At 38.9% G+C, this 20,109-nt stretch overlaps 1 protein-coding gene across 2 annotated transcripts in view; it reads left to right on the forward strand.

Annotated features, from left to right (window-relative positions):
- Window positions 1-2,054: 2,054 nt before the first annotated feature.
- LOC115436983 (arf-GAP with GTPase, ANK repeat and PH domain-containing protein 3) overlaps window positions 2,055-20,109 on the forward strand; it is an 88,862-nt gene continuing 70,807 nt past the window's right edge. Inside the window, exons 1-2 of one of the 2 annotated variants that reach the window (XM_030160023.1) lie at window positions 2,055-2,757; window positions 17,206-17,264. In XM_030160023.1, the coding sequence (XP_030015883.1) occupies window positions 2,640-2,757; window positions 17,206-17,264 (177 nt within the window). In that variant the 5' untranslated portion in view covers window positions 2,055-2,639. Of the gene's footprint in view, window positions 2,758-4,285; window positions 6,506-17,205; window positions 17,265-20,109 lie in introns of those variants that run through there. The other variant, XM_030160021.1, reaches the window with a different exon arrangement.

A 20,109-nucleotide genomic window follows, 5' to 3' on the forward strand; every position in this document is an offset into this window, starting at 1 on the left:
ACTTTTTCCGTTGTTGCTGCGAACAGATAAGGAAAACACCTGCTGTGTGACTGCAGAACCAAACAGTGACTGCAGCTTCGACACTTCAGGTGAAGATGTTTAATTTTAAAGGTTAGCTCAAACTTAGGCAGGAATTTTTCTGTCTCTCTCTGTCACACACACACACACACACACACACATATACATGATTAAAAGCAAAAATCAAGATTAGTTAAAGACAAGTTCAATGATTTCAGTGCAAGTTTGGACAGTTTCAGGTCCTTCTGTAAGGATGGATGGATAGACAGATAGATACTTTATTAATCCTGAGGGAAATTCAAGTCACTTCATGAAGAAGTGGCAGTGAATTTAAAAGCTATTTTATTTTATTTATTTTATTTATGGTTTATTTTGTAGGGACCATGCATGTTTATGAACATTGCAGTATAAAAAATACACCTATGTAAATTTGCCAGAATTAGCTACTAAAAATAACTACTTTTCATCTGCAGTCCTTAGGCAGGTGACAGAAACAAAACATAAAACAGCCAACATTAGTACATCACTCGTTCATTATATATTAAAAAAAAAAAAATTAAAATACAAATAATGATGACATGGGCATCATCAAAACAAACAACAAACCTGCCTCTACCTTCCTCTGTTCCGACTCTCACTCCATTTGTTTTTGCACATATACAGTGTACAGAGGTCTCTGTTTTTCTGTTTTGAACAGGGATAAGGAATTTCACACTCAATTCACTTTTTGATCCCTTTGAGCTGCTCATTTGGCTTCTCTGACAAGTCACAAATTAATCAAGCATAGCATTCAACCACTAAAACAAAAATTTTTGCACAGTAATGTGAGTAAATGACTATAATTTCACGTTAATCAACAAATAATAATGTGTTCTATTTTTTCAGTGGTTTTTATGTAAAACTGTGAGACAGAAAATGCATGTATTTATTGATCATGTTTTAGTATGAAAGATGTAATTTCGATTAAAAAACTTCGACATACTTTTGTTGTAACCGCTACGGAAACATTAAACATGATTTAGCGTGGCCGTGGCATAAACCTTACATCAAATGGTGGTGTAATAAATTTGTTTTGCATTTTATGTACAAACATGCAATGGAAGCAGCCCATGGCATTTATTATATTTATCATAAATAAATGCCAACCAATATGAGAGTCTGCAGGCACACTGAGTACAGTGGTGTACATGATTTTCATAAAGCACAGGGGTAAATGATATCAAAACCTCTTTAGGTGCTATTTGGATGCATTCATAAAGAGCAGATCAGTGTAATCCAACATAGGTAAGAGAATTGCAGAAACAAGATATTTCCTTGCAAGGAAAGAGAATGGATTTTTTTTCCCCACTGAAAAAACATGTTTTAAGTTTCTGTTTTTAAGGAAAGGCCCTTGATGTGTGGATTAAAATGCATGCTTTTATGTTAATTTTCCCTTTGAAATGGTTGAAAATATAAACCTGAAATCTGTATTTTTTGTGTTATGATTGTCCATGCTTGCAGGGGACTAGCTTATCTCAGCTGAAGATGCAAACAGCATTAAATAAATAGCACAAGCCCTAATATAATTTGTCTCGGAATATAAAATGAAGTTCTATAATGAGCTGCTTCTTCTATATATCACTATGTGTTGGGAATAAATGTGCGTTATTCTCTGCTGAATAACAAAAGAAAATAGTATGTTTTTAACGATGTAACATTGTATTATGTTTTCCAGTATCTCCACTTTATGCCTTTTTTTGTTGAAGATTGAATAGAAAATGAATTGGGGGAGAAAAAACTTGTTCTGATGAACTCAAGGATAGACGGGTCAAAGTTATGTTGGCAAAACAATAACACGACACTCATGTTTGTCATAGTAGTGACGCATACAGATGAGTGCAGATAAATGGTTTACACACACACAATGAGGCAGATGTGCACACACATACACACAAAGAGGTGGAGGGAAATTCAGGAACTTTAAAACGTGCTAATCCAGTTTTTTTTTTTCTTTCTGAAAAACCCTCCCAGCAGCCATCTAGATACAGTTACAACAGAGAGAAACATTTAGCTGTGGGACAGAGGAGGAGAGAGGGGCACACAAGAGAAGCTCTGTTACCTGGTCAGCACTTTGAAATCCTCGGATTTACACCAGCACAGGTTTCCTCTGGATTGAACTACAACAAAGACAACAGGACAGTGGATTAACTTTAATCCTATCAGTGTTTCTTATGTAGGACCCTGCTAACAACACCTGCATTACGAATTACCAAGAGGAAATGACTCTAAGTGAACCGTGACACATGGCCTCTCTGGGCCAATTCCTCACGTTGTCCAGTTAGGAGTTGAGTTTCTGCTGGTAACAACATTATCAGGTCTGCGGGGAAGGCACAACATAGCGGTAGCACGATGCACCAGACGAAAAGATTGTTTTAGGTGGTCTTGCTGGACAAAGATGACAGACGACTAAAGTCCTGGAGCTGAGAATTCAGCAGAGAATTTGTCATAACAATGTCCGACAGAAGCAAAAGAAGAGTAAATCCAGAGAGGAGGAGAATGAAATGAACAGATGACCAACACTTTGGAGGACTAACATGAGATTTCAGCCACTGGACCAGGACCTTTGAGGTTACAGATTGACCATGTTGCTGTGCTTTGGGAGTCGTAGACGAACTCGACACCAAATTCAGTGGAGCGAAAGGGACTACTTACTTGCTGATGAGCCCCAGGTTATTCCAAACCCCTGCTTCTTGGACTCAGGTAAAGGACCCTTCAGCTCTCACAGAATGAGATGTGAATTCACTGGCACCCAATTCAGTCTGGTATTAAGAAAAGCAAAGATATGCTGCATACACAAGATCAGAGTACGTGCTAGAAGTACTGCCATAGTCCTGGAAAAATACTTCACATGCTCTCATGTGTTTTCATTCTGACACTATGTGGTCTACAGATAAGGACACAAAGGAAAAATATGTGGAGGAACACCTCCAGTAGCAGGAATTTAAGTGCTTCATATGCACTACAGATTGGTATGAAATGACGAGGGCATTAATTGAATCAACTTATATTAAAACATTTTGGAACACATTTTTCTTTCAAACTTGTGAAAATGATCATATTTTGATATGTTAAGGGTTTAACTTTGTGTTCCATTTCAGAACTGATTTGCAAATCAAGTATCATTGAAATTTTTGGCACCAAGCTCATGCCTTTCCAGCTTGATGATTGCCGTGTGTTTCCCAGAATGACGCACTCTGACAATGGCTGTTGAGAATAATGTTCCAGCTTTTTGCCCAAAAAAGCGGTGATACTAAATTCTGATCATGCACTGGTTCAGCGCTTTATATGTACTATGGGAAATGAAAGGTTATTTTTTTCTTGCACCATAAAAATGTGGCTCATAAAATAGACAAAATCAATTTTAATACATCCATCAGTGACAATATCCCCCATTTTTACGTCTGTAGTGAGCCTTTTCCTCCCTCTGGCCACAAAGGGGCAGTGTTCGGACCCTCATTAGAGTGCTGCAGGTGAAAAATGGCCTCAGTTAAAGTGCTTTCTGTAGGACATGGGATGGCTCTGTTCACCAATACACCATATTTACATTGCCACAGCTTTTACCAAGAGGAAACAGATCTGGAAAACATAACCATTTCATCTAATTACACTGCAGAGTCATGTCATTGTTCCTATTTTCTGAATGAAATAGATTCCAAACAGCCTGAGTAGTAAATGTGCAATTACTTTGAGGTTGAAGCATTTTACATAATGTCCCATGTTCCATTTTTCAGCCACAGTAACTACCAGTGCTTTAAAAAGAATATAGTTTTCCCCACCAGAAATAGCTGTCAGCCAATCTTGGAATTAAGCTTAAGCTCTTATACGGTGTGTACTCTCTGTAGTGGTAGTGTGGTTTGTAATTGTATGTATACTTCATGTTCTGAAATCGTCTCATGAGAGGCGGATTCGTCTCTTGTAATGCATTTTTTTTCTTTGAGGATTACTGACCAAAGCATATCTATGTTAGACCCATCAGATTAATTAGGTGATTGCTAAATGTGGGTGAATGAACAAACTATGTGGTCTTTAGTGAACTCCCACTTGCTTAGTTAAGCATGAAAAATATCTGCTCTTTGTGTGCTATTGGTCAGAAGGACCGTGACCATGAAGTGCTCTTTGTTGTGATAGTGGTTTTTGTTGATGATGGTGTTGTGACTTCAGTTCAGCCTCCCAGTCTCATTTTCATATTAGTCTGTGCGTCTCTGGGGGCTACTTGAAGCTCTGCAGAAATCAGAGGGCGTGTTTAATGCCCGTGGGATCCACTCCTTGTTTTCCATGTGTCCCGGGGGTTGGAAGGCAGCTGAAAGTTCAAACAGAGACACACTCCCTCATGCTCTGCATGGCAAGAGCTCAGAGATTAAGGGGCTTGTCTGCACCGCCAACAACAAGGATTGCTCACGGTTTGTAACTTGCCAAAGAGGAAGGATGATTCAGATTTTTTAAGTTGCCACTTCTGCAGTTTTTACAGATATGACTCTGTTGCAAAACAAGCAGTGGATAACCTGCTTTTCTTTTGTTCAGCTGCTTGTACAGGACAGGTAAAACGAAATGTGGGGGAAAAGCAGCTACCACCTAAATGCCTGTGAGAGTCGGCTGAGTAACGGAGCCAGAGGATGCAGGTGGTAGCGAGGCTTTGCTCTAACTTGTTTGAAGTTTTTTCCCCATGTCAAAGGTGAAGGATTATGCCTGGCATAGGAATTTAGTCTTCAAATGAATGACTTTATGAGCAGAATCTTAACAACTCCTGGGCAGGATGAGAACACTGGATTATGCTATACGCTTGTATAATTTGATTTAGTATGTGTGTTTGTTTAGTGTGGGACACTGTTGGAGTGAAGTGCCATGCTATTCCTTAGCAGTGGGACAGTGGACGTGAGCCCAAGGACTACAGTTTTTTGCCAACAACAGCAGGGAAAAACTGTGTATCACATCTCTGTAATCCTCAAAGAAACACAGGGAGATGAACCGGTGTCAGAGCTGGGAATGGGCCGGGTCACCCACACCCTGGTGGAGAACTGCCAGCCAGGAGAAGAGATAATCACTGCAATGCCAATGGAGAACAGCCCCAGGCTGGGCAGGGCACGACAGGAGCTCGACAGGTGGCCCTCCCTGAACCGTGCAGGCAGAGCTGGGAGGCAAAGAGAGGAGGTAGTTGTGGAGGAGAATGAGGAGGAGTTGGAGGAGGTGGAGGGAAAAATGAAGACTGACAGGTTTCTGAAACAGCCCTTGAAGAACTCAGGTAGCTACTCACTGCAAGACAGAGACGTGGCAGAGTCATCTGCCAGCGACACCCAGAAGCAACACATTCAGAGCTCAACATCAAGCTCTGTTTCTGTCCGTCCTAAAGGGCTTGTCCTCAGGGATCATGGCTGTGTTACAGGACACAACTCTCTGCCGCGGGCGGTGCAGCGAAGGCCATGTCAGGATGAAGTCTCTCTTGGCAGGAGAACGCTGAGCATGTATGGAGAGCCAGTCAAGCAGCAAAGAGATTCTTCACCTGAGCAACAAAGACGGCTCCGGAGGCCCAGGAGTGTGTGCATGCTGGCAGGCCCAGGCTCTGTCCTGTCTGAGGTTCGAGCCCAGCCACTGTTCAGGAGGGCAGGTGATACAGAGAGCAGCCTGCAGTACAGGAGCAGGAAGGAAGAGCTGAGGGCAGTAGATGGCCTCAACACTCTGGCAGCTCAGCGGGCTCCGGCCCATTCAGAGGTGACCCCCAGGGTCCGCCAGAGGAGCTGGAAGCCCAGGCCTGTCAGTATGACAGTGCTGGAACTGAGGAAGAGGGGCTCTGATGATGAGATAGACAGCCAAAGGAGCTGCAGTCACACAGGCAGTGATGGAGGAGGCTTCCTCAGAGGGGGCTTTCGTTGGAGGCTATTTGGCAAAGCACCACAGGATAAGAGCAAAGAGAAGGATGGTGACAAAGATACTACATCTTCGCCTAAGTTCAACAAGGCTGATGCTCCAAGAAGTACACTGAGCTCACTAAGACGGAGTCTCAGTCTGCGAATTAGGAGGACTCGCCCAAGAGACAAAGTTCCTTTTGAGGTGGAATCTAAGGACTCTTCTCAGATTAAAAGTGACACTGGGGGAACTGCAATGCCTCCTAGACCTTTCTCATACCTAACAGGGAGAACACTTCCAATTTCCAATGAGCAGATAGATGATGGGGGAATGCAGTATATTCAGTACCACAGCAGGGGGAAGGTCAAGGTAATGGAGGTACCCCTCTGTCCAACAAAATTGTCCACTAAACCAATTCAGGAAGAACCAAGCATATGGCAGCTCATAGCCAACCGTTTCAGGAGGAAAGAGCAGTCTTGCAGTGGCAAATGTGAATCCCAGCAGTCCCAAAGCAAAGACACCAGCCAGTTTCCCCTGGCTGGAAATAATAAGTCACAGTCAGTCACCATAGAGACTCTGGCAGGCATTAACTCCCACAAAGGTCAAGGTAAGACCTGCAAGATTGCTAAATTTCTTTCTAAGCTTCAGTTCTCCATTTACAGCCCCTCATTTACTGCACAGAAAGTTATAGCCCATGTGAAACACGGAAGTGGGCTTTTTTTAGGCGGACAGGCAAATGAAAAACACATGGGGAATTGTGAGTTTGGATGACTTTCAAAAACGTCTGGTTTCAGTGAGTCCGTTTGGAATTTCTATTTTGGGTAATTTATTTCTCCAGAGTTTTTCATGTGTGAACTGTGTGTTTTTATGCTCTAACACAGCAATTACTTCACCATCCATAAGATTTTTGATCAGAAAACGAGTAGGCAAGTCTAGTAAACCTAAGTCAGCAGTGAGAGCACATTTTAATGGGTTGTTTTCCAGTGGTTCAGTGGTAATGTAGACCCAGGTCTGCCTCTCAGTGAGTTTTCCTGACTGGACGTAGGAGACTTGGTATTGCTGTCTGTTGCGCTCAGTGATGCAGCTTAAAGCAGACGCATTAAAGCAGTTAGTGGCTGTAATGGGGATGCGTTTGGCAGCCTAGCAGGGCTAAATTAAGAGGGCTTACATGGTGTAATGATGGGGAGAAGAGAAGACGACTTAAGCACAATGTTTAAAGGTTAACTTTGACAGTACAGTGTGTTTGTCCAGTTGCCTGGAAGAGCAAGGAGAGAGAAGCAAATATTTGTAACTCTCTGAATTAATAGCTGTGATTTGGTTATGTTTTGTATGCCAGGCTCCAATTTCACACCTTCACGTGAAGACCTAATTAGTCTTCCATGGCAACTTAATGACTTCTACTAATATCTGTTTGCTCTTATATAGCTTTCATCCTAATTAATCCAACCTTTGAACTGGCAAAGCAGAAACTTAATTTTCATGCTCACATGAAGCTTGTAATAGGCCCAGAGGTCAACTTTGTTGATCTCTTGGTCTGTTTGTATTCACACGTGACGTGTTGCCATAGATACCTTTTCTTTTTGTGGCAGTGTGGCGAGTGGTATTTGTCCATGTACTCCACTGCAGAGTCAAGTCAGTCAGGCATTAGGAATGTAGGTGTGCCGATCAGCCTGAGTAAAGTGAGATGTTCAATGCCCTGGGCGGGACTGTGTGCTTGTTACTACCTGCCTAAGTGCTTACTCCTAAATTAAATCCAGAAATCTAAAGTTCAGCCTTCCCATGACTGAATTAACACACATTTTCTGGTCCAAACATTGCTTTGTAATATTTGTGTTTCTGTGTGTTATAGTGAGTTTTTGTGGGGGAATGAAAAAGGGTTTGAGAGGAGAGGATTGAGGTGTGTAGACTCTGTCCCTGCCCCCACCTGTGGATGAACAAAGTCACTCTGTCATGCTTGTGGATCCATGAGTGATCAGTGAACCGTGTGCTTAGATGTGGGCTTTCTGGAGGTCTTTGGGTTGGAGGAGGGGTTGATAGTCATGAGTTCTAGGTATTCCGAGTATTTCAGGCTAAAATACTGGGAATGTTAGCAATAGGACACCAAGTAGAATTCAACCTCTGCTGAGCAACAGTAGTTTTTTTTTTTTTTTTTCACTTGAGTCCCTGCTGGTGTCTACTTGTCACATTCATCAATTGTCTGTCGTCTTGTCCAAGAGTCACTTTGTTCACTTAAATGAGGTAAAATGAGCAGTACTTCAGAATTATGTAACCAAGAGAGACTGATTAAAATGCATGATCTAAAGGAACATTTTTCTTCCTTTTTTGTAATCTTTCATTTATCTCCCTGTTGTATCATCCTGCTCAGGTTTATCTAGTGGTCCTTTATGGGGGTCTGACACTTATCACTGGTATAAGGTGTCACCGGCAGCCAGCAGACAGGAAAGTGCTCACTCATGCGTATTCATTCTGACTTGCATTGACTTGCTTATACTTATTGACAGTTAAGAAGAAAATTCCCCCTAGTGTGATCCATCCAATTTTATCTTGATTCTGACATAAACATTATTCACGTGGATGGAATTCCCTGTGTCTCGTTTTTTACTCTGTCTCCCTCAATATAATTTCCTGTGAATATCTGCCAGCAATGTTTCAGTATAAACCTCGCCTTGCAGTTGCTTCCAAAACAGAAAACTGAGAATGAATATAAGGATGTATTTGTTTATTTTAATCGTACCAGCTGGTTTTGATAAACCGAACCTCCAGTAGGCAATTATTATTAAGACAACAGACAATTTTAAGGAAACTCTGACAAATAGTAGCCCTGTGATGATACCCCCTCATTACAAGAGATACGGGGAGACGTAAAAATCACTGAGCAAGCAACACTCTGAGAATGAGCAAAAGGATAACTCATATTTGAGCATCTGCCACTGCAAATCTTAGCTCGGGTACATTTTGTTTTTCAGGATTATGGTTCAGTAGGTGAGTACGATCCTGCTGTTCTTTATTTATAGATGGCTAGTTTCTGTCTGCTAAGTCTACAATCTGTTGCGTTTGTTGTAACAGTTGTTGCAAGTTTGAGCAGGGGTCTGAATTTTGAAGATCTCGTCTGTGTTTGCCATTTTAGCTCTTTGTTTATGGTGAATTGCAATTAAACAATAAACAAGTCCATTTGCAGTGTTCTTGGTTGCAGGATGGATAAGTGAAATCTGACCTTATCCCTAGCTTAACACTATGAATTAACCCATGAAGACCCAAACATCCACTGTTGACTAAAATCATCTACTGGTCTAAAATTTTTAATACTGTTGATCCACTAATCCAGGGGTGTCAAACTCATTTTAGTTCCGGTGCCACATTCAGCTAAATTTGATCTGAAGTGGGCCGGACCAGTAAAATAACATAATATTATATAAATAATGTCAAGTCCAAACTTTTCTGTGTTTTACAGTGAAAAAGTAAAATTACATTATGAAAATGTTTACATCTACAAACTATCATTTCGAACAATGTGAATAACATGAACTAACTGAAAAAAATTTTTTAATTTTAACACTATTATGCTTTAGTTTATCATTTCCACATGTACATTATAACTCACAGATCACAGTGGATCTACAGATACACAAAAATATTTAGTAACAGGTGGAATATTATTAAAATTGCACTTCTCTTAAGACATTTCAGGTTGTTCATGTTTGTTCAGGTTATTCAGATTTTTTGCGAAATTATACCTTGTTTTAGTCTAAATACATGAAAACATTTACATTTACAAAGAGAAACATTTGGAGTTGTGAGTATTTGTAAGTTATTATGAGATTGAATTGGTCTGAATGTGAAACCTGAACTAAAATGATTGTTAATATCTTAGTGTAATCTTTGCATTTCACAAATTCATCCCAGGGGGCGGACTGGACCCTTTGGCGGGCCGGATTTGGCCCCGGGCCACATGTTTGACACCTGAGCACTAATCCTATCAATACATGTAAATAATCGGTGTAAAATACAGTTTGTCATCTTTTCATGGTCATCAGATATGACCCATTTGGACGTTCACAGGCTCTGTAGTGAACGTGGAAACACCGTCATCCTCTACAGCGTTGATTCACCAGTAAAACCCATGGAGTTTGATCAATAACAGAGGATGGAGACACTTGGATTATGTTCAGTTAATGATATATTTCCTGAAAAAGTCAATTTTTCTTCAGTTTTCTCTGATTTTTTTTAATGTGAGCTTTTATGAACATCTACATGATCTGTAAATTAAATATAGGAAAATACATGATTTTCACCTAAAAATGCAAAATACATAGGATAACATTAAAAAAAATGGTGATAAATTCATTAAGAAAGGTTAAAAACACAGAACATTTGATTTGGGAAGTGCAAGAAAAGTAGTACTGGGTCTTTATGGGTTAAACTAATCAGCCTGAGCATTGTGACGCAGGATTTCCCAAAACCCAATTTGAGCATCTACTGTTCAAAAAGAATCCTGTTTGATCCATGGTGTTATTTTTGGGGAGGTGATCAATACCAATCTGCAGACAAAACAGGGTTTCAGGAATGTTAAGTATCACAGGCCATCCACACCACATCAGAGAAGAATGGTATAAAGATTTGTTCTTTCCTTGTTTTGTGCTGATTGTGTTTGTCACTTATCTCTCTTGACAGGAACAAGACATTAGTGTTTTTGTGAGAGCTGGGCAGAACATGATAAAAGCTCTGACTGCACTGTAAGAAGCTTTGGAACGCTACAAAGAAAAAGGAAGATGCTAAAGGGCTGTTCTGTTAAGTCTTACATGATAAAAGTAGTCAGACGGGGAATGTCGGTTGGTCATGAGGTTGGCAAATGAGGGAGGTAAAAATACTAATTGCTAGCTTATTCTCACTCCTGTAATTTATGACTGTGGGAAAGCATGGTCGGAAAGTAAGTCAGAGCTATAGTGGAAGTTTAGACTTCAAGGTTGTCCTCTCCCATTCCAAAACCACGGCACATTCGCTGCACGTACAAATACACGCATGTACTGGCATGAGCAGACGCATGCACGACGACTATACGCGCAAGTTTTCTGCTCGCGTTGTATTTTTTCTCCCTCATGACCGTGCTTCAGTTCACGCACACTGAATGGTCATTTTTATCTGAGCAGACATGAGCAGTGAAGTGAAAAACCTGACAAACAAGCTGGCAACACAGTTTTCCCCTCGCACAGACAAAGGCACTGGTGTCCTCTCCAAGCATCACAAACGCTGGGGCTTTCTGTTTCCATAGGCATTCTGGGACACAGTAATGTGGGGCTGCTCATATTTAAAGAATGACGTAAAAATGGGGCACATGGATTCAATTAAGTTTTTTTTTTTTTTTGCAACTGGGGACTCAACTGGTCCTGCTGCATCTCCTCCAACTATGGCAAAAGCTGGGCATCGTAGGATATGGTGTGTGTGTGTGTCAAGGTTATTATCATTAACGAAAACTAACGAAATGACGAAAACTAGAACTGAAAAAAGCATTTTCGTTAACTGAAATAAATAAAAACTATAATTAAAAGAAAAAAAAAAACTATAACTAACTGAAACTGTATTGTGTGTTTACAAAACTAACTAAAACGGATAATAATTCTGGATAAAATTCCCTTCGTTTTTGTCCTTGTCAATGTCGGATTGATATGAAATCGATTTATTTCCCTCAAGCAATTTTATCTGCTGGCACCATATGACACTTGACAGTCCGTCACTTGTGGTTTCCAGTCGTCTTCTGGTCCCCACTCTACCTGGAAACATGGAGACTAAAGTTGGGAGAAAGCAGCAGAGTCCTGTCTGGGATTTATTTGAATATGATGGAGAAGAAGAGAAAAGATATAAAAAAAACTAAAACCAAAATAAAACTAAGCATTTAGAAAATAACGAAAACTAATAAAAACTAGCAAACCTGCTCTAAAAACCAATTAAAACTAACTGAATTAGAGAAAAAAAAGTCAAAACAAAATAAAACTAAACTATAATGAAAAATCCAAAACTATTTTAACCTTGGTGTGTGTGTGCTTGCGGAAAGAAATGTTTTCCTAGAAAGATATCTAATGGTGTGAAAAATGGTTAAGTGCAGTCAGAGGTAAGGTCCAGTTCTGTGCAACAGCTCTTGTTTTCTGTATTTTTGTGCCTTTGAAAGGATAAGTGGTGGTGTTATGGTCAGTAATGAGGGAATGTGCTGTTCCAGGGTGAAGCTCTTGTCAGTGTTCAACCACTCTGTTTCTGTGTTGGCCTTTAATGATACTTAATTTCACAGCATGGTTACCCTGAGTGTGGTCCTCCATAATACAATATACATCCATCAGGTTGATCATTTTTTTCCTCATTTGTTTAATTTTTAATTATTACCATCTGATCATATTAAATAAAGTAGCATTTGCGCGCATATTTATAATTAGTGGTTATTACTGTTGTGTGTGTGTGTGTGTGTGTGTGTGTGTGTGTGTGTGTATATATATATATATATATATATATATATGTATATATATATATATATATATATATATATATATATATATATATATATATATATATATATGAAACCTTTAATCAGTAAAAAATAAATAAATGGATATAAAGTATCTGGGAATAACAATCCTGTAAAAAAAAAAAAAAAAAAATGACAGTAAACAAAAAGAAGTTATCGGCCTTATCTGAAATCTTCTCAAAGAGCGGTGAACTGTGTTGAGTTTCCTGCACTTCCAAACTGCATCAGTCTCCATACGTGTCCTGACATGTTCAAGTGTCAAACCCACACTGGGAGGACTCAGCGTTAGACGTGCTGTTAAAAGCTACTCTGCTCCACACAATACATGATGAAAGGCCTTTCTGTTTGGGAGGCTCTTTTCTTCTCTCCCACAACAAGTGAGACATCCAGAAGAGCACAAAGCTTGTTGTAAATGGAGGTCAGAAATAAAACATTTTATTTGAAGGGTTTATTTTACTCTAATTATAGTAGGTTAAATGCCGTTTTTGGCTCAGGTCTGCCCAACAATGAGTCATACTATGATTTTCGTGTATATTTTGGAGAGTAAATAGCCCCACAGTGACAGGGCATGGTTACCTGACTGTTTATGTTGTCATTCCTTTCATATTAGCATCGCCTGGAGCATAAAAGGAAATCATGACTGCTGCAACAAACCAACTTACTGTAATAATGGCTCCCTGTTTGGTGTGTTAACACTTTAATTGTCATGGTTTAGACATGTAGAGAGTTAACCTGGTATTACTCGCCTTGTTGCTTGGAGACAGGGAGTCTACACTCCTGTATACGATGGTATCTTTTTGGGGAGTTCAAGTCCTGATCTAAAACAGGAAGGTGGTCTTTGTTTAATAGTTGTTATGACACATAGTTGTGTGCTCTGTCTCTGTGGGAAAGGAACACAGCTCGTGGAATCGTGATTTGTGTTTTTCGTTCTGACTATTTCTATTGTTCTTTTTAGTCTTTCTTCCCACTGCCCTTTCTCACAATTATCTGTTCTCCAAATGTCATTGGAAAAACCAAACAAGTTGGATCAGGCCTGGTAATAGCTGTCTTTTAAAATGGATTAGCCAAATCCCCTTTAGACATCGCACTGTGTTGAAACCGTAATATTGAAATTGCTTCTATAGATCGTATTTACTGTAGGCATTGCACAAGTCTGCATTGTTAAAAACAAAAACAAGATTAATGACAAAGACAAAGAAATCGCTGTTTTCTAATCACAAAATTAAGTTTTCTTGAGGGTAAGGTGTGGCCTCTAAACCAGAGTCAACCAGTTTGAAAAGTCATATATATATATATATATATATATATATATATATATACACACACACACACACACACACACACACACACACACACACACACACACACACACACACACACACACACACACATAGTCTCTTTGGCCCTGCTCAATCCTTGCATTAACATCTGCCATATTAAAGTATTTGTTAAGACGTCTGCAATTTCCCGAAAGCTTAAAGTGCTTTATGGAAAGCTGCCTGAGCTCACCTGGCTGACGATCTGCCTTCATTGCTTTTTTTTTCTACATGAGGAAGCTCACATAATCCATCAGAAATTCATCAACATTGAGATTCATTTATTCCACACAGGATAACCATTAAAAACAAACACAATAGACAGACTTAGCGTCATTTAAGATGCAGGCCTATTAATTGATTCATGGCATCACAGCATTTAAAAGGCAGAAAAAACTCCCCTTAAAAGCTGCCTTCAGTAGCCTCTGAGCTTCACAGTCACACAAAGGGGTCATACAGACGCTTGAAATCCTTGAAAATGCTTGAATTTCAATTTTGTGTTTTTCAAGGTCTGAAAAGTGCTTGAATTTTAGTTTTAAGTGTTGGAAAGTGCTTGACATTCTAACCCTGTGATCACCTGCTACTGCTACTTACAGAGAGGTGATACATTTTTGTTTTAAGTGGCTTCCCTTTTTTTGGGTGAAACTTTGTGTTCTCCTTTAATTTCTAAACTTTATATTATTATGAAACATAATTTTAGATGTTTATAACATAATACAATGTACATCATTGTGATAAAAAGACCAAAAAAAAAAATCATGTGTATATGTATTCCTGTAAATATGTAATTTACCCCAGCGATAAGGTGCTGTGCGGAAAAATTTCTAAATGACCCTTAAAAGTGCTTGAAAAGTGCTTGAATTTGACCTTGAAAAATGTATATGAACCCTGCACATAAATTTGCAAAAAATTGCAAATCCGGTCTGTTCACCTTGAAATGAAAGCATGTACTGTGTTTTAGGCTATAGACGAGCTGCTTGATTTGCATATTTAGCTGGAATTTCAGATCCGATCAGAGATGATAAGTTGAAACACATCTGGAGATGCTTTTTAAAGGCAGATGTGATCAGATGCGCTTACAGCTGGCCACTTGCATTTGGATTTCTCAGGACGCATGTTAATGCACCTTTATCGTGTCATTTCCTAACTTTAAAGAAGTGATATTTTGCTGTTTTAAATTGAATTATGCATATTAACATAACATATTAGATATTAATACAATCTGCTGTCTTTCAGAATCCTCATTATACAGGCTGTATAAATATGGACAAACCTCATGTTACAGGGTGTGGGGACATAGTTGACGACCAAAATGACAACCACCTGTTGTAGACATTTTCTTAAAGGAGTGATATTTTGCTTTTTTTTTTTTTTTTTTTTTTTTAAAAAGGAATTATGCATTTTAAAACATTTCTCTGTGGTCTACATAAACTGTAAATGCTATGTTTGGGTCTGAATTCTTTATTAATTCAACTCCACAGGTCCATCTTCAACCCTATTTCTGACTAATGACACCAGAAAGGTCATTTTGAGCACTGGCCCTTTAAATGCACATGAGCCCACCTCCTCCAGGTTGTTGGCTGTGCTGTTCTGTCCTGTTCAACCAACAACTGAACATTTTAAGTAATCAGCTCAAAGTTTGAACATATTTTCACTATGGACTACAACCGGTGCTGCTGACAAACAATTACGGCGTATTTGGAGAAATGTTCTTTGGAAGTCTTGACCTTATATGTCCAAATGTCGTGATGTAAGTAGTTATAGATGTCACAAATTAAGCAGGAATTAAAACGGGTTATAGAAATTCACTTAATTTTTTGCCAAAACAAATAGAAAGACAGCTTTGCAGCACCTGGAGGGTTCAAATTCAAACTTTATGAACTATTAGGGTCTAAATACACAAATAAATGAACCCAAGACTAATAAACGTGGGTTTAGCAAAATATGACCCCGTTTTTTTATTAAACAAGTACCTATATTGGAAACATCATGATGCAACAGTTTTTTCAGATGCAGTTTTTAAAATTTTTATGGAATGTCCTTTGTGGTGGACAGTTTTCTTTTATTTTTTTTGTATAAAATTGTGAAACTCTTGTCCACAAATGTGGACAGTGGGTCTTAGGAGATTAAAGCTATTGATGCACCTTAAATTCAGACCCTAATCCTGTGTTTTATCAGTTCTTTTGCTTTGACATGTGCTTTTTTATTGAATCTTCAAGTAGTTAAAACACATACATGGATATTGTGTTTTCTCATGTGGGGGAAAAAAAGTTGCAGGGCATCGTTCCAGTCCACTCACACACGCAGTACACATTTGAAACACTTGAACTATATCTTTGTGGTCTTTTTGAAAATTTCAGACGTCTTGAAACCATTTTAATGTGATGCTGTTGGCTCTCAACACAGAGCACATCGGCTGAGTAGGCAGTCCTTCAGTCTGTTCCAGGATATATTGCTAAGAGAATATGGACATATGCAGCCCAGACCACCTCCAAATGCATCCTGGGAGATCACATGTGAATGTGGAGTGTGTTCACACCTGGCATTAGAGCCGCCTACATGTGAATGGATTTGTCAGGACAGATGTTAATGTCGGGTCTGACCAGGGTCTTTACCCTTGTTCACTGTGGCTCATTAAATCTGGACTCAAATGAATGACAAAGTCCCAGTGTTGGATTCAGGGGAAAATGGGACACAGAATGGTGAAAAAAGCAGATAAATCAATATTATGTCACATTAGTTTGGAGTTTCTTTTATATGAAGATGGAGAAATACTGTTCCTTTAACCCTTTAACAACGGCAATCTCTCCGGTGCTGCATTTGGTACTTTACATCATTCAAATTACTGTAACTGCGCTATTGACAAAATTTAAGCAAAATTGGAAAGCTGAGATCCTGAGCTTACTGACACTACATAACATTTTACAGCAGCATTATGGGACTCTATTACAAGAAAGAACCTGTTTTAGAGTCTTCCACACAGACTAAAAACACATGAAAATAACAAAAAATATGAAGCCATAATATTGGTACTAAATGTCCATGACCAAAAGCATGTTTGAGCAGATGTAAAATAATCGAAAGTTTATTTTTGCAGTCTCAAAAAGTTTTGTTAAGGACATTTACACTTGTTTCTTATAATGACTATGCTAAAATATGCTAAATAAGATAAAATAAATGTGAAAAAGTGTGCTTTTTTTTTTTTTTTTTTTTTTTTACAAATACACCCTGTTTTAAGCATTTGTTATTTATAATAATGATAATGAATGGCCAGATATTGAAAGTTAAGTTGTTACTAAAAACAAAGGTGCAAAAGAATTGACAAAAAATAATTTATTCGACATTTGTTTTGCAAAGAAAACATGAAGACACCTTGGTGGGCCTGTTATAATGGCAGTCTTAAAAGTGTTCAAGTAACTTTGTCACATTGTTTAATGCTGTTCACTTAGTTTTTTTTTTTTCCATCTTTTTGTTTTTCAGACTCTTTCGTCAACAGCCAGGAGTGGACATTGAGTCGGTCTGTGCCAGAGCTGAAAGTGGTGAGTAACTCTGGCGTCCCCCTGTTAGCTGGACCGCAGAGGTTTCATCTTACTGATCGATTTAAATGTCAGCGGGAAAGCATGTTCTGTTCATGTAATACCGCTTTTGCATTTTACATGAGACAGAACAGTCGAGAGATTGGCTGGACTTTTCCCTGGCATGTTGCGGGTGATTTTTAATGAGATGCGTTGGCATGGAGACGCAGGGTGGCTTGCAGCAGGACGCGAGATGAGTGACAGTTTTGGGCTAGACCGGTGACACATCCTGGGTCTGATCCCACCATCCAGCGAAGCACACACAGCTACTGCCAAAAGCACAACTAACATCCTCACATGATTTAATGCTTTCCACCCATACAGACTAGCAGCCTTGAAAGTCAACTCCAGTATTCTGCCAGCTGATATAATATGCCCATGTTAGGGGAATTCATTGTTGTGGCACCTCGCGAAAGAGAAAACTTCAATTGAATGAATGGGGCGAATTCACAGGGAGCTCAAAGGCAAATTTGCTCCTTTGCTTCAAACACTTTAAGTGCGTCGGTTTCTTTTTATGTTTCTAAGGTGTTAATTGGCAGCCTCCACATAGGGGTTTGTTAAATGGACCTGGAGAGAAAGAATTAAGTGTTGCTAAGGACAAACATTCTTTTCAAAACTTGCAAACAGTTTTTCTCTTCAGGTCATGTTGAAGTGACGTTGGCTCTACGCCTCAGAAGCTTTTCAACATTAAAGCTAAAATCTGTTCTTTTTCATGTTACATTTGGTAATATTAAGCACTGGGGTCAAATCGGATTATCTACAGTACTGATCTTTTTTTTTTTTTTTTTTACAGTTACCACTGTAAATCTTTTATTACCATCTTTAGCATCTCAAAGAAGTCCTCACTTTTTTAGTATTTCCAGGCCAAATCCTAAGAGCTACAAAATGGAGTAAGACTTAAAACGGAACTGGAGTTGTGCTGATCTGTCTTTTTGTTACATGTTGTTATATACCAGCAGGTCATAACGCCTGACATTAAACACAGCGGGATCCCTCCCTCTGTGGTTCAATCAAAGTGGGTTTTTTGTTGAGTCATAGTTTTTAGAGTGCACAGCCTACAACTTTTTTTCAGCTTAATGCTTATTCATAGTTTATTCTGCTGGTGTTCTTCATGCTATATCTACTTCAATTATAGAGAGGGGGCTGGGAAAGGCCTTTTCTCTTGTGCCTCAAACGTCCCTATAATTAGAACCATACCTGGCTTTAACACCCACTAATGATCTAAAGACGAAGAGGGCGATGGTGGGTAGAGAAGGAGGAAGAAGAGGAGGAGGAGGAGGAGGAGATGAGGCATGTTGTGGCCTTTGTTCTTCCCAGACATGCTGGCATCATCAGCCCACCCTCCATCATGCATCACCCTGAAGGCGCTGTTGTAAGGTCTGGTCTAGACACCAGGGAGAGGAAGCAAGGGAAACACTGTTACCGAGCCCATGCATTTTTGAGGACTTTCCTTCACTCCGTTCAGGTCTGAGCTGCATAAAGAACCGCAGTGGTTCTCAGTTGTTTGTGTTTGACCTACCCATCATTTTCTATGTGTAGTACACAAAGTTTTAGTATTTAGTTTCTGCCCTCAAGACAGAAACTGAAAACTCCAGACAGCAGCTGGTTTAAGGTTCACGCGAGCGCAGACAAAACAGTCTATATGAGATAAGGAGTCTATCACAGTGAAAGCTGAGTACATTTATGCATCAAGGACACAACGCTCATTTGTGTATGTGGGTCTGTATGGTTTACTTTAGAAGGGTTAAAATAAACCTGCAAATCACGTGTAACCATACAACATCTGAGAACCTAGACTAAAAAAGACTGGTCGCAATACAGTTTGAGATGCTTTTCTGGCAGAAATGTCAATGTGGTGTAGCTGCTCAAAGAAATAATTTTTTAAAAAATTTAAATTAAAGCTTTAAAAAGGTGAAGTTTGGCTTAATGTTAAATTCGATGGATTTAATACACTGGTCTGCAAGTAGAATGCCTCCAGAAAAAAAGGAGTGAAACTTTGCCAAGTCTGAGTCACTAATAAAGAAAAGTAAAGCAAAAAATGCTGGTTGGTTATACAGTCTTGGGTCAAAATGTGAAATTCTGAGAATTAAGGAGAGAATGGGTTTTATTCAAAAAGAATCTTCGTCTCAGAGCGCCCAGATCTACTTCAAAACATAGTCTGCACATTACAATACATTCACTTTACAGGTTCTATCTAGTGGAAAATTTATAAATCTGTTGTATAAATGTACATAAACCGATATATATATATATATATATATATATATATGTGTTGACTTTATCACACAGAATAAAAACATCAGTGAACCAGCACTTCTGTCATTTGTTTTCTAATTCATCTTATTAAAGTGTGTAAGAGTTGGCACATTCAGATGATTTAAAAAAAAAAGTAATTATTTTGTGGTATTGTGTCTGTCAGATGAACTTCATTGAATGTCAAAATGGTGTAACTATCATTCAAGAGGCCTTTTTTTTTTTTTTTTTTAAATAGCAAGAAACCACATGAAAGACAGTTCTGTCAGAGGAGAATCCCTGCAGCTCTTTACAGCTGAACGCCAAAGTTAATCTCTGACATGACAGTCTTTGATATTTTACAGGTAAAGTCAAGTATGTTCAGGTTTACAACAATTAAATGAATCATTGTCGTTAAAATGATCACATACATTGAAAATATGTTTGATATGAACATTCCCATTAAGGCCATGTGCTTGAATAGGTGTCCAATGTAATGCCTGTTAAATTTGATTTTAAATAGAAGTGTCAAACAGTGCAACTGCTTATACCACTTGATTGTTATTGCAAGTCATTC

The sequence above is a fragment of the Sphaeramia orbicularis genome, chromosome 17 (assembly GCF_902148855.1).
Source record: "Sphaeramia orbicularis chromosome 17, fSphaOr1.1, whole genome shotgun sequence".
Classification (NCBI taxonomy): Eukaryota; Metazoa; Chordata; class Actinopteri; order Kurtiformes; family Apogonidae; genus Sphaeramia; species Sphaeramia orbicularis.